Source organism: Rhinolophus ferrumequinum, chromosome 4 (assembly GCF_004115265.2).
Source record: "Rhinolophus ferrumequinum isolate MPI-CBG mRhiFer1 chromosome 4, mRhiFer1_v1.p, whole genome shotgun sequence".
NCBI classification, from domain to species: Eukaryota; Metazoa; Chordata; class Mammalia; order Chiroptera; family Rhinolophidae; genus Rhinolophus; species Rhinolophus ferrumequinum.
Genome location: NC_046287.1, coordinates 23,481,697 through 23,498,030, shown reverse-complemented (window position 1 = coordinate 23,498,030; position 16,334 = coordinate 23,481,697). Strand labels below are relative to the sequence as shown.

Genomic DNA, 16,334 nt, shown 5'->3' with positions numbered 1-16,334 from the left:
AAGTAATATAGTAATGTCTAGTTTGCATTTTTGAAAAACCAAATTAATCACACTTTATTGAATACGTTGGAGCAAACCAAAAATTCATCTATTATTAAAAACTTGTGCAACAAACACAAACTATATTTTATATATAAAGGACAAACTCATTTATTCATTAGGCTAAAACACTTGGAGTTTGCATTTTGTAACTGTGAAAGAAATGACATTTGTTATTGGGGCTGTTTTGAATTTTTAAAGGCTGTCTATGCATAGTAAGCTGCCTGAATATTTATATTAGCACATTAAAGTGTACTACATTTTAAAGCATCCAGATAAAAATAGAATTTAACTGGGAAACATTGGGGTAAGAAAACAAAAGTCATTAAAATAAATGTGTGTTTTTTTTACAGAGATATGTCATATAAATTAGAGAAATTCATATTTTGTTTTATTTTACGTTAGTAACTTTTAATAATATGATCATTTTATGGTTTTGATCAGAAATAACCCTCCATGGGCAAAACAAAGGCTTATCATGCTCTACAATTTTATTAGGATAAAGAAAGATAAGTACGTTTTTGCATGTATGTATTAGACTGTACAGTTGTAATAAGACATTACATATAGTGTTGGAAATCAAAGTTTTTATGGCATTATTTAGAAATTATTGCCTACGTGGTATATGTTACATATTGTTAGTTTTGAGAAGTCAGTATTGAGGAATTCTAGTGAAAATAAAAATCATGGATAGTGAAGAAAAGTGAAGAATTGCAAGAATAGTGGTAAAAGCGGGGCTATTTATTTTACTGGTACTTATTTTTCAATGTCAGGATAGTAAACACTGTTATGGTATCTGCTGATGTGTATGAGTATAATATTCTGTATGATAATAGTTATTGTGTGGGCTACAGAACAGTAATATATGCTCTGCAGAATAGAAATAGCAATATTAAAACATATTCCCAGAATTAATTTTTCAATAAAATGTTAAAGCTAAACTTGTTGTATTTCACAACCCTTATTATTAAAGCATGAATTTGGGAGAAATATTTCCTTTTAGTTTCTCCAATGGTATCAGTCAGGAAGGTTCTAAAAATAGTCAATCAACTATAAATCTACCCATCATCCTCTTGCTTTTCTATTAAGAATTCTACATTGCTGACTTATATTAACTGGTAAGCTGTTGTCCTCTTTCAAGAAAAAAATAAATTATGTCATCTCAAGTGAAGACTTTCAATCAAGGTACACATAGTTTTCCTTTCATTGGGAAAAAAGTCTCCAGTGCACATACAAAAGGAGTTATTCCATTAGCCACTTGATTCAGATATAGGGAAGAGTATGGAGTATGCCCTTACTCCACATAATTGTTTTGTCATGTCTGGCTCTAGAAACCAATTTGTTCTTCAATCATCGTTTTAGGAAATTCTAATGATAAAGAACACACGATTTTTTTTTCCCCTACTTTATCCATTTTCCAGTGGCAAGAAATATGAGAATCCTGCGTTGGTTATATCACTGTCAATGTGATGGCTGACAGAATTGGGGATAATTATTCCTGGTAATGAGTTCCGTCTCTTCCTTCTGACTCTCTGATACATCACTTTAGTCATAGCTCTCCCCTGCTTATGATGACGGAACTCATCACCCTGACCTCTGAGAACTTTTGTCAGCTGTCCCTGACCTACCTACGTAATTCTTTCTGATTTCTGATGCTTTCTGAAGATGTGCTTTTCTCTTCCAGTCAGTCGAGCTACCCCGCTGCCAACCATATCCACGGTGTTTGTCCTCGCCCCCTTGCGCAATCTAGGAACTTCTCCCAACTGGGTGTGCTCTGTCGTGCAGTGAAGGGTCAGGCAGATGAATGTGTTCCAAGTTCAGCTGTTTTCCTAACCATTTATGTGACCTCAAGCATTTCATTTAATCATTCTGGACCTCAGTTTTCTCAGCTGCAAACTGAGAGGATTGTGCTTGACGGTGCCATCTTCTCAGAGAAGTCTTTCCAATGTTCCCTCCTAACACACACGCATACATCGTGGACAAGCAAAAACTCTGTTGCATCCTTCTATGACTGGTATCTCATTTAACATGCCATGTCACTTTGTTTACTTGCTCTTTATTTTTCCTTGCCACCTCCCAACTAGAATATAAACTCCATAAGGTTATAGATTTTATTGCCTTTCTTCACTGTATCCCCAGTGCTTATAACAATGCCTGGCACATAATAGGTGTTCATTATGTGTTGAAAGAAAGAAAGAATGATTTCTGTCTGTTTTGTATTATAGCATTCTGTGATTCAAATATATAGAGAAAAATAAATTGTATATTTTGTAGTGATGTTTAACTATATAATCTCTTGCTTCTTAGCCCGTACAGTGTCTTGGCATCTTGTTTTCTTTATGTGATAACATATTGATACTTAAGAAAAATATATGTTTTCTGTCCTATTTCTTTTTTTTTTTATTTGATACGATTACATCATAGTCTTAATAGTTGTCTGGTTTCTTTCTCTATCCTCTACAAGGTTTTAAATATGCAGTATTAACTTGACTTTTGGATAAACAAGAATGTGAAATATTTTTCAAAGTCAGAATTTAAACATATATTAATCTGAGTAAATGAATATAATGTAGTGATTTTCAAAATATATTTTGACAGTCAGTAGAGATTTGACACATTTAAAAATTAAACCTTTTATTCTTAAACTGAATATTTTTGTGAATTTATTAGATTTTAACAAACAACAATATACAAAAAACATCCCCATAGTATTTATACACATAAGTCATTAAAAATCATTTTTATTATTGCTGTGTCTATTACATAATTATAATTATTTGTGAAAATGGTGCAAATATATGATATGTTGAAAAATATACTCCAAATGTTTCTTTGTGAATAGCACCTCTTTATAGGAAGCCCATAAAACAAAAATTTCAAAATTTACCAAAGAGTAAAACAGTTTCTATACGGACCATTTTAAGTAAAGGAAGTTTCTGAGGTATTTAATTTGCTTTGGAAAAAATCATGTTTTAGCCTACTAACTAAAGACTTAAGTATTTATTTAATAGAAATTACTTTAGTTAAGCACAACATTTAACAAAATATATTTACCCAGGTGTTAGGCCAGGTAACTTCTAAATGAGAGCATCTGTGTACTGTTGACTATAGTCCTAATATTCCCTGTGAAATGATGTGAGAGAATGTGAGTGGTAGAACAGACAAGAAATAGAAATGGAACAATATTTTAATACTGGGGGAGATATTGAAATTGTTTAAGACAGATTTTATGATCACAAGAGGAAATAACAGATACTTTTTTATTACACAGAGTCTATTTTACAGTTAGATAGCTATTTATTGTTTAATAACTAAGGACCCCTCATTGCAAGATGATTATGTTTAATAGGTAGTGTTCTCTTCACACTGGCAATATTTAAACTACGATAGCCGTCTTACAGATAAAGATAATTTGGAAAAATGTTACTTTTCCAAGTTCAAGGCTTAAAATATCCTGTCAATTTCATCATTTATTTTTATAACAAATCATGCTTTTTAGTATTAATGTTAGGAAAAATTGTTGAAGAAAAGAAAAATAATGAAATGACTGATTTATCCAAATACCACCCTGTTTTTTGTTTGTTTGTTTTAAATGAAGGTGAAACCTGTGTTTAGTACTTAATTCTGACATGAGTCATTGTGTGACCTTTGGTTGGTTGCATTCTCTTATAGTCTTCACTGATCACATTATGGCTATCATAACTACACTAGATAATTTTTAAAATATGAAAATGAATAAGGATCTTCAAATGTTACTTAATATTGACCTAAGGGTAATGATATTGTTAGAAAATCGATCCTCATTTCAAAACACACTTTCTAACCATTTTGGTTATGCTACTCCACATTGTCACACCAATCTAACAAAGCATATTGTATCCATTTATTCTTGGGATAAAAATGAGTGCTTATATTTAACTCCCGAATTGGGGTTAAAATGTAGAAATAAAATTATCCATATTACTGCTAATCTTCCTAAGTAGTTTTTTCATTGCCAGCGACTAAAATTTTAGTGGTCATTTTGACCTTGAAAATCTGCCATGTCTGCCCATGAAAAACTGATGAAAAGTGCTTTGAATAGTTATGTCTTCACCACATATAATAGAAGCTATGGAAAGAATGATTTGGTTTCATATAAACAGTAGCTTTCAACAGGCCTGCCATCTGCATGTAATCTACCACTATAATGTAATATTTTTTCAATGGTGCTTCAAATGTGCTGAGTTCTTTGTGATATGCAGTCCCTTGTTTTGAAGCAGCCTCTCTCCATAATGTTCTTAAGGAGGATCTTGGAATTACTAGCTACTATATCCTACTGCAACTTGGACGAATAGCACCTTTTCAAACCTGCTTAGTTGTATCTATTTGTTTTTCGCTTCTGTTTAGGCTGTCTACCTAAATAGTTAGGACTGTTAAATTTTTAAATCCAATCATAATGTTCTCCATTCATTCATTCAGTATTAATTGAGGGCCCCAAATCTGTCAGGCGTTCATGTTAACTTATTAAAAAGAACATTTTTAGCTTAGAAGTAAGTCAAGAGACTTGAATATTATAAAAATGCATCGACACCCTTTTGTGCTAAGAATTTATTGTAGGAGTCCTATACCAATATTTGCTTATTTCTGCTCAGCTTTTCAGGCTTCTTCTTCTTCTCCTCCTTTTCCTCCTCCTCTTCTTCCTCCTCCTCCTCTTCCTCTTCCTCTCTTTCTCCTTCTCCTTCTCCTTCTCCTTCTCCTTCTCCTTCTCCTTCTCCTTCTCCTTCTCCTTTAAACCATCCAGTCAGGCTTACTTGGGACTTAGTCTGTGGCTTATAGTAAAAATACACACTTAATATGTTTTTATACTTTCTATTCCCTCTTCAAGCATCATGGCTTAATCTTCCCCTTGAAAACCAGATTTTTCTCATTGGGTATCTGCTTTTCTCCTAAAATGAGTTCCATATTTCTAACCGCTTATTGTTAATCTCTGTTTGATTTTTCCTGAAATACCTCATATTCAACAAGTCCAAAATTGAACTGATTTTTCTTCATCTCTAACCCTGATCTTCCTCATATAGGTCATTAAAAACTTGGATTGTGAATTCACAATTCCAAGATGTAAATCCTGGGGAAAGCTAAATCAATATTTATAACACTGATGTGGATCTACCTCAGAGTTTCCAAAGATGCCTTGCAATAATACATGTAAAAGCTTAACACAATGCCCAACGTATCGACATTAGATAATATGTATTAGTTATTATCGTCATCGTGGCCACAGTAATGATCTCACCATATAAACAATTGTCAATCTAGATGCTCAAGTCATCTTTTCCGTTTTATGCTCCCATCCAAGAATAACCGGGCCAAACCATGCTTAGCTTCCAAGATCAGATGAGATGGGGTGTGTCCTATTGTATGGATGGTATGGCTGTAGACATTTTACCCTCTTCCATCTGTTTATATGCAAGTGATCACCAAGTTCTGTGAAGTTTATTTCCAAAATATCAAACACATTTCTTATTCTGTATCTTCTCTATTTTTCATTCCAGTCAAATAATAAAATTACGGTATATGCATGTATGCTATATCTTTGTATTTTTCTTTTACACTGTAAGCTGCTCAGGAGCAAAGGCTATATATAGCTTATCATTTTTGAATGACATATTGAAGTATACCGCATGTGAATGTAAGAACTGGTCTGGGTTTGCAGCTCTCAATTTAAGCACTGACTGAGAGTTAGTTCTACTTTGCTAAATCCTGGGGATACAATGATGAGTAAAAGATACATAGGCCTCTCCATGCAATGCTTACATTAAGACAGGAAATGGTGGGTCTTTCCCTTAATAGCAATGGGAAACAATTGGAGTCCTCTAAGCAAGAGAGTAACAGTGTAATATTTGTACTTAAAAGTAATGGTAGTCCTTGAATCCGATTACAGCAGTAGATATAGAAACAGAGAAGAGATAAATTACATAGATGAAATCAACAGGACATGAAAAAGAATTGGACATTGATGGCACACAGTGAGAGAAGAGATAAAGATGAATCCTAGGTTTCTGGCTTCTATAACTAGCTAGTGATGTCATTCTTTGAGGCTAACAAGGTTTGGGGAGAAGATAATTTAACACTAGATTCATACGTATAAGAACTATCAGAATAATTCCCACTTATGAGCATGCTATCCTACCTATGAGGGTTTTATTCTTTTTAGAAAATTCAGTAGCAAATTTGGCTCAAATTTGAAGGTTTTCTTCAACTTCAACATAAATAATAGAAAACTGAAAATGTTATATAAAACAGTAGAAATTAAAACTGATACAACTGACCATGAACAATAGTTACACATGAACATGAAATTGTTAATATTATATACAATGACATTTATTACTCAACTAACAGTATAAAACGTATATTAACTTGAAATTTTATTTTATGTAATTGTAAATCTATAGGGAAATTACAATATCTTTAGAGAGGAGAGTTTCTAGTTCATTTGTTTGCCTAATGGAAAAATAATTTGATGAGTTAAAGTGGAAAAAGGTAGACATTCATTGACATTGGCAATGAGAAAGGTTAAAAGACGCAGTTAAATTAACATGGATACATTATACCAAATTGCTTTATTTGCAAGAATTTTATGAATATATTTTAGACTGGAAAGCTTAAAATTTTTCTAGTATTGTTTTTTCTACACTGTCCATAATATCATTGTAATTTAGCTATGGAAATTGACCAATTAGTTGGAATATCATCATTTCCACTGAACAGAAACACTTGGTTCTTGTTTACAATCAAATTCTAGTCCATATCAATAAGATGCTCAAATATTTAGTCAATACAAATTAATCTGGCTACATTTCTTACCTTATACTGAGTCCTATGTAATTATTGAGCCAGTCTGAGCCTTCATTTATTTTGTTTTGTTTTGTTTATTATGTTTTAGGGTTCTATTTTACCTGGTTAACACTTTGAGCATGGTGCTAATGAGTCCAAAGAAAACAACAGCATCAAAAAGCAAAGTGTTTTCTGATATAATTATATCTGTCTTCTCAATCGAAAGTATTTAACCTTTTATCTTAATAGTAATGGCCCTTCTCTTTTATTTTAAGTTACATCAAAACTGTATGAAATTTGGTGTGAAATAAAGGAAAATACATAAGGTATTTCATTGTATATATAATAATTCATTTTAATAATTATCATGAGTTCAAAATCACGGTCATTTAAAATGGAAACTATTGTCTATCTTCCCAACAAGTTTCCCAATGTTATTTTGGTTTTCCATGTTTCCTCAAAGATTCTCAGGATGATTGTTTTTAGTAATATCTGCTTGTTCTTTAAGGTTACTTTTACGTATTCCATCTAACGTTAGTGACTTAAATTTCAGCTCTGATTTTATAATTTGTTTCTTATTCTCTCTAGTTCAGCAATCATTAGCCATAGTTGAGAATATAAGCCATGGTTGAGAAGCAAAATAGTGTAAAAAGAAAAAAAAAAAGCAAGCAGTTCTGATTTCCAGGATTTTGGTGTCACTTTGTGCATCATGTTAACGTATATTAGTTTCAACAATATTGTGATGTATATAAGGCAGTATAGGCATCTCAAGTTGGTGAAGAAATTTATTTACTATCATAGTGCTAATGAGTCCAAGGACACTAATAACACTGGTATTATCACCATTACATATAAAATAAAGTATATCAAAATAGCTTGCATTCAAAAGAAAGCATCACAGGTAAAACAGAAACCCCCTTATACGGCAAAGTTTTAAATTCCTAATTAACAAATATTTGACACTCAGGTAACACAGAGTGCAGTTTAATAAATGAGCGACAGCTAAACAAATATGTCTAATTCTGAGAAAGCAACCTGTTTTCCTAATCGACTCATATTTATTGGTAGTAGGAAAGCTAGAGTTAATGACACTACTATTCTTTCTCTCTAAAAAAAAATTGAATCGATGTGAGAGCATAAGCTCAGCAGGCTTGGTTACATGACAACCAACCAGTTCTGTTTTGCCCTGGCACTTCCCAATCAAACATGATATGTGTGCAAATATAAATTTTACACTCTGGAAGTGGCCTCATACCAATTTAGACTCTGATATCTCCTAAACCAATTAGGAGACATTTGTCTTGTTTTCTTTGCTAAAACACTGTACTTAAACTGGAACATTTTAAGTTGTGCGCTTAATTAATTGTACCCTTAAAAGGATTGCTTCTTCCTCATTTTAAAAGAAAGCAATTTGATGTGTTGAACCAGAAGATTTCAGTGTTTATATATGCTCAAGTAGATCAACTGAGCTCAGATCGTTATCCGGAAACAGATTTAAAGATTATGTGATCATAACTCATGAGAAGACTGTTTCTCTTATTTATGCAAAATACTAATATTACTGCTGACATTTCATTTCTCATTTTTTATTAGGGTGAAGTTAATCCTCTTAAAGATAATAATTTGTTTATTCTCACCTGCCTCTGAAGTAACAGCCGAACATCTGTAGCACCTGTGACGAGTATTTACTTTTACTTAGTCTTGTTTCCATTAAGGTGGTGTTGACATCCTTCTAAGTGGTCTCCAATGGTATGGAGTAAATGCCTGCTCTTGCCATCATTTTCATTGTAAACGAATCCTGACAATGTCAGGTTCCCGTCAGAGTCTATCGGTGTCATTCACTAAGCAGTGTGTGACCGTTAGTCCCTTTGAGATTTGCCTGCTTTACCAGGGTCAGCCTGTGGGAAACACTGAACAAATAGTTACATGTTACCTTCCTAAAAAGGATAATAATATTTAAATGTACTTTTACTATTTTAACCTATGGTGGTTTTAAAGGCATTTCTTTCTTACAGATTAATTTGGTATTTGATTATTTTATATGGTTTCTCTCCAAAATTCTTAAAAAGTACTGCTGTAGCCTTGACTTTTGAAACCTAATCCTCATTATATATATTTAGGATTCAATAATACATATAATTATTTGGGCTAGGATTATAATTGATGCACTTATAAGTAAACACACCTGAAGTTTTTTGTTTTTAAAGCGGAACACTATTAATATCCTTCCCCAAAACATTTTCCATTTTCCTTTTTACCTAAAAATTGTGTTTCAAAAAACAAAGTGATCTTTTTTCTAATAACGAGTACCTCCACATTTAATTGTTCTTTAATTTTTATTTTTTTCTTTGAACTTGTCTCAATTGATAATTTAAAATTTCAATGAATTTGTAAAATACCATTTCAACTGTCGAACATTCACAGTTCTTTCTTTTATTTCAGTTTATTTATAAGAACCAATTACTAAAATTTTATTTATATTTGTTGTCGGTTTTATTGAATATGCTAGGTAACAAGACATTAATTAGATTTTTTCCCTGTGGTCCCACACAAGAGCAAAAGGCACCAGGTACTCTTCATTTTAAGGAAAGTAAATAAAATAAACAAAATTGGTACTTGTTAATGACAGCTGAGCCAGCGTTGTTATCTTAACTGTCACACCAGTCTCCACAAACATCCTCCTACTCCATTTGTAAGGTCCGGGTGACCGCAGGAAGAGAAGATTTGAAGAACTCATTGTAGCGAAGAGACAGCAGCTAATGGGCTGTGGCTTAGTGAGCGCTTTTGGGAGTGAAGGGCGGGGAGTTCCCAGAGAATTACTCAGGGATTGCAGATGCCTCCGCCTCATTTCGTGGTGGAATTTCAGCTTTGGTGTGAACTGCTTATGTGTTGTTTTGTACATATTTCAGCAGGGGGATAAAGAATTGAAGAGCAGTGTCAGGATAGAGAGAATGAGCATCATCAACACAGCAGGACCCACACCTGCCAAAGGGCCTTTAGTAGCTAAGGGACAATGGCAGGTTCGGGACTTGAGTAGAGCAGGAAGCTGAAGGACTTGTGCAGTTAGGAAATTCCCCTGGAAGGCCTCCATTAAAGGATCAGACATCATTTAGCATGCGGTATTTAGCCTCAAAGGCCACTAGGCATAGCCAAAGAAGTTACAGTGCAGGGAGGACTTGAGCAGGAAGCGGTTGGGAAGGAGTCCTTTATTTCACCACCCAGGAGAAGGATAGGAGGAGGACAGATGAAGAGCTGAACAAGCCCCTCTGTCTTCCAAGTACCTAGGCTCCAGTGCTGGCCACTGCTGATGGGGATGGGGAAGCAGAGATGAGGGTTAAATAGAATGGGTTTTTATACTCAACATCTGCTCAAGGTTATTCAGGGGAAGAAAAGGGCGCCTTGACAGAGCATGTTTGAAGGTAATAACTGGAGGAAAAATAAAACCATTTATATTTGTTACCTATCAATTTTGACTATTCAATAATCTGGTGACCCTTAGAACAGGGATAGCTTTCAAACCCTAAGGGTGTCTACCCCAAATAGTATATTTCTGTATGTAAAACCGGGTCCATGATAAAATATGCTTTAAAATTCAATGAAATTATACAATGGGGGTGAGACAAGGAAAATACTCGGAATACATAAAAAGACTGAAATACTGCATCAAGTTGTTTGCATTTTCAGAATCTATACTCATGTATTTTTTTTCTAGAAATATCGTGTTCTTTATAATTAGCTATTGATGGTATCTATAAAATAATGGTACCTAATTTAAACATTTAAAATATTTCACTGAAGGATAATATGCAACACAACATGTTAAGCTTAATTATTAAAATAACACTCCCCCCAAGAAAGGAGAAATAAAGGCATAATTAACAATTTGGATTCATTTGGACACTTACAGATGGTTTTATATTATAACCATATTTTAATGTTAGTGTGGCGAGGGTGTAAGGGGGGATAGAATCTTCCATGCCTAGTCCTTACAAATTTGAATTTCAGTTACACTGTATCTTAAGATAACCTTGCTTGTCCCTGAGGAACATACAACTCTTACACGAAAGGAAAACTACGCTCATGCAATCACTATTTGTATGTAAGTTCCCATATTTGAATATGCTATTATTGATAAATTCTTAATATTGGCATAATTCAAGAGGGTAAGTAAGTCATTCCAGATTCTATAAATGCATAATTGTTTTTCACTAGAGATGAATTTGATAATCAATGTTAATTTCAATTTTCTCTCTTGCATTCATTTACCCGCTTACATTTGGCTGTTGCAAGACTGTTCATTTGTTCATTTCAGCCCACCAAAAATCATGCCGTAGCACTAGTATCTGGCCTTCATGGGCTTCTGGTTACACTACTTAATCTCATCATATATCAGAGCTGCCTGTGTGTTCTGCTGTGAGCAGGTGTCTAGGCTAAGGCTATTTCAGTGCTTTTCCACAATCTGTGTGTAATACTAGGTGTAGGACATTCTCTCTCCCTCTACATTAAAATAGGATTATAGATGCTAAATATTCAAATTGCTGGATGCACTATCTAAATCTCCTTTCATGAGCTCATAACCATTTCCTTTGGCTCAAAATCATTGTATATTTTCATCATGTCTTACGAGGTTTTGCATACATGCTTCAATACCCTATTATAGTATATGCTTTTTGAGGATACAGGGCTATGTCAAGTTTATCTTTTTTTTTTTTTTCCAATGTAAAGTAGAGGAAACAACATGATTCTACGAGAATCGAAGAGAACAATGAATCAGTTATTTTCTGTTTCTCTCTAACTCCCCTTACCAAATATTGAAATTTTTCTTATGTACTGCATTTTCTGTCTCTTGCACAGTTTCATGAGGTCATAATAGCGAACATTCATCTTGAAGGTATATGTGTCTGTCTCTATGTTTGTATGTAGGCATAGTACATATATACTGGCTTATGCCACTAAATATATTATTGACTTAAACCAAAGCACTTGAAATTATACATATAGTAATAATGGGCATGTCTTGTTCTGAAGTGGCCAATTTTTAATTCTTATTTATTTATGCTAATAGAGGAGAAGGATGTTATAAATAAAGCAAAAATCACTTACAGTTGACTTGGTTATATATTGTATATTTTTCATCAGACTTATTTGCTTAATTGTTTGCTCTATTTATTACACAAATGAGCTAACATCATAAGTATTTAACAAATGAAGACTGGTGGAGATGGCTAGGACCATGTTACGTAGTAGGAAAATTCAATCTAATGTTATAAATGTGCTATGGAAAATTCTTATATGGATGATTGATATTTACCCTTACACAAGGGATGATATCCAGTGGTACAAAATATATGTAAAAATAGACAGTATTTTGTCTATAATCTATTTTCAGAATGATTTCATCAGCATTTCGCTTAATATTTTATACCTTGATAATGTGAATAATAGAATTATAGTGCTTCTCAATTGATATGAGTGAAATTGAAATATAATTGGAAAAATTAGTTTTCCTGTTTATTAACTGGCAATCAAGATTTGAATAAAAAAATATTTCAAGTGAACAGAAAAATAAAAGTAGATAATAGGTATAAACAGAACTCAAACTGAACCCAAAATAATGAATATGAATGTTATTCTCTATTCCATATATGTTATCCTTAGTCAATTTACTATGAAAATGTAATCCTTTCATTTTTTGCATGTTTTTAATGAAAAATAGCATATAGAGAAAATTGTCTGTTAACTATAATTTTTCAATGCAGTTCTTATATTCAAATAACATTTAATCCAAAGTGTTATTTCTATATCTAAATAGTCAGTGATTATGCTTTAGTTCTTGTTTTGATTGATAACATAGTAAGTAAACATGTAATGAAAAAATTGCATATACTTTGACAAAGGCAATATAAAATGGAAATGTTTAAGATGTTTCATCATTAAATATTCTCTTGACATCATACACTTGAAAAATTCATATATTTATAGTTTTTGCATGCTTGTCTAGGACTTTGGTATAAGTGTCAAAAAAGTCATGAGTAGAGAAATAAAGTATATAAATTTGTGAATATGAAAGTGAACGTTTATATCATAGTATAGGAACAAGCTGGAGGAATTTCTTTTATTTGAGTCATTTCTGTATGAAGCCATAAACTTTTTTTTTTTTTTTAGCCAAAAGCTGTCACGGTTTCTTATAAAAGAATAAAGATAATAAAAATATCCATTTTAATTGATTCTTTTCATTGTTTAATAAAATTGCTTTGTTTGATTGCTGAAGAATTTGAATTGAGTTTTCATTACCCACTTCTGAACAATTTACTCTAAGATCCAGACAGTATTGAGCTAATGAGTTTGAATTTATATTGAACCTTAACTGTCTTCATGAAGTAAATGGAAAAAAATCATGGCAGTAACTAAGTATTCTTCATTAAAAACCATGTCGTAGAGATTTTACAATGAGGCTTTTAATAGAGCTAAAGCATTTAAATTGGAGTTTTACCAACTTTACTGTTTCTAAGCATATTATATGAAAATTTGGTTTTTCTTTTTTTTTTTTTTAAGGAAGGCAATCTCATAAGCTGACAGATATTACAGAAATTTTCTTTCAAGTGGGTAGTTTATATATTTGATAGATTCAGTTAAGCAATAAATTAGTGTTAACATAATTTAATCTGGGGACATGTCTAAATTGAAATGATTTATAAACACCTTCCAAGGAGTATCCTTTTAAGGTATTTTAAGAGCTATTTAATCTAAGATATGACCACCAATATTGAAATGAAGCCCTCAAATGTACCGATTTGACTTTGGTACTGATACTCCCACTATCATAAACGTTTATTTCTCTGTAGTTGAAAATGAGTAATGTATTTATTGATTCACACACATTTAATTTATTGCTTTGACATTATTATCTTTTGTAAAGTGATCTTTTGGGTTCTCTCTGCTATGGCTAACCAAGTTGGGCATTTAATGATTCCATGTTTAGGATTTCCTGTGGAGTTAAGTGAGGAATTTTAACTCTGAATGATGACTAGGATACTTTTAATACAATGATATGTTTGGATTCTATAACTATCAGTGTGCTTCAGTTCCAAGAAGAAACTAGTTCTCTACGTATATAATAGTGCCTGTTTTACATTAAGTTGGTTAGTCAAATAGGATTAGACTCTGAAAATAGGCCAATTGTTGTAGAAATTTTATTTCTCCAAAAATTTGAGACTCTATCTAAGACACAGGAAAAACAAAAAGAAAATAGGATTTAGGGGAAATTTACTTACTTGAGCTTATTTCCCAAGAAATCACTTAGCCAATATCCAAATGTAATATGCTTTTTAAAACCTCATTTCAAATTAATCATTAGAAGATTTGGAATAATATTTCATCTGAGTAATTTATACTCATCCCCCACAGGCAGCGGTGGTGATTTTTGGGATAACAAAACACTGTATTTTTCCCCATCCCAGGGATCTCGGGTTTTTGTTACCCACCCCCGCATGCCTGGAGCACATAGCCTCCCAGTTAGTCATCCTCTCCACCAGCATCAGCAGAGCCACCTTGTGCCACATGGTATGATGGCATTTTTTAGCACTAAAAATGGTAGTTGGAAAGAAAAAAAAAAAAACAGTCTAATTATCAGATAGTAAAATATAGGATTTAATAAAGAGGCATACTACATTAAATAACTAATAACGGTAAGTTAAATAAAACCCTAATATTTTAAACAAGAATTAGACTGATCAGAAGAATAATACAGCAAAGAATTGACCATTTGCATTAAACACATGAAGCGTGGTGGTGTGATAAAACATGGCACCAAGATAGAGAACTGTAAGCCTCATTTCCCTGAGCGGTGACTGGGTATTGTTGCATATAAATATCTCACCTTTGACTGTCATTATTAGCACATCTTTGAATGCTTCAATGTTGAATGATTTATGCTCTTAACCATTTTAATAAGTGAGATATACCTTGTATCAGAGTTTTATTTGACCAGAGCAATGATGATATATGTGTATTTTTTATAGGACTGGAACTTCCTTTTATGATGATGCCCCACCCTCTAATTCCTGTCAGCCTACCTCCAGCATCTGTCACCATGGCAATGAGCCAGATGAACCATCTCAGTACCATTGCAAATATGGCGGCAGCAGCACAAGTTCAGAGTCCCCCATCCAGAGTTGAGACATCTGTTATTAAGGTAATTGTTTTCTCACACGATTGTTTTGGCTTACGCCAAACATTATCTTAGGCCACCATCTGTCAATCTGTTTTTCTTATTCCACAAGTAATTCTAATTCCTAAAAGCTAAGTGATATTAAATAGATTATGAGAAAAAATTACTTACAGTAATTAGAACGAGGGATACAATATTTAGGCAGTCTAGGCTAATTTTAAATTCTCTATAGTAGCTATTAAGAGAGAGATAAACATAGGAAACAATGATGTATTTCTAATTTTGTGTGTGCTTATATGTATGGTTCTGTGGGTGCATGCTTGTGTGTGTGTGTGTGTGTGTGTGTGTGTGGTGTTATGCATCTTAAGGTGTGGAAAATAGTACCTGATTTATTTTTAGAATACCAGAGGGTTAAATCATGGTTCTGCCATTTACTATCTGTGTTGCCTTGGGCATGTAACTCAATCTTTCTGATTCTATTCTGTATCTGAAAAATGGATAAAGCAGTGTAGCTGTAAAAGCTAAACAAAAGAGTAAAATTGAAAACCTTTTTATGAATTCAGAAATACACTGTAAGTGGAAGATAGCACTATTGTTATACAAACATCACATGTTTATATACACAATTCTCTCTCTCTCTCTCTCCCTCTCTCTCTCTCTCTCTCTCTCTCTCTTCCCAATCCACTGTGTGTTTATATTTTTTCATTCATATTATTTTATAATGTATATTTAAATCAAAGTACTTTAAATGCATTGTCAGAATATACTATTAATTTTTAAACTAAGTAGAAAGTACCTCATGTTGCATTATCCTATTTGACATAATCATTACCTCTTTTTCCTGAATACAATACACTTGAATTTAAGGGAGCCTCTATGGCATGTCTTATATAGAAAGCTCTGTTACAGTTCTCATTTATTGCTGGTGGGAATATAAAAAGGTATTTACCCAGCTCTTTGGTATATACCCAAAACAAATTGAAAACATATGTCAATGCAAAAACTTGCATATGGATATTTATAGCAGCTTTTTCCATAATTGGCAAAACTTTGAATCAACCAAGATGTTCTTCAGTAGGTGAATAGATAAAAAAAAAAAAAAAAAAAAAAAATTGTCGTACATCCATATGTTATAACATTGTTAAATTAACATTTGCTAAGTGGAACATAGGGTGACTGACTGATGGTGAGCCATAGTTCAACAACAGACAAGAGAAATAGAAATAGAGTTTATATTCACAAGTCCTGGAAGAAGTACCCGGCATGACTAAAGGGTTCACACGGGGAGGTCAAGGTAGAGTGCAGACAG

The 16,334-nt window shown here is 32.8% G+C and overlaps 1 protein-coding gene across 1 annotated transcript in view; it reads left to right on the top strand.

Moving 5' to 3' along the window:
* Positions 1–16,334, top strand: part of DACH1 (dachshund family transcription factor 1) — a 402,483-nt gene that overhangs the window by 258,534 nt on the left and 127,615 nt on the right. Inside the window, 1 exon segment of the mRNA XM_033105102.1 lies at positions 14,877–15,049. Coding sequence (XP_032960993.1) covers positions 14,877–15,049 — 173 coding nt within the window.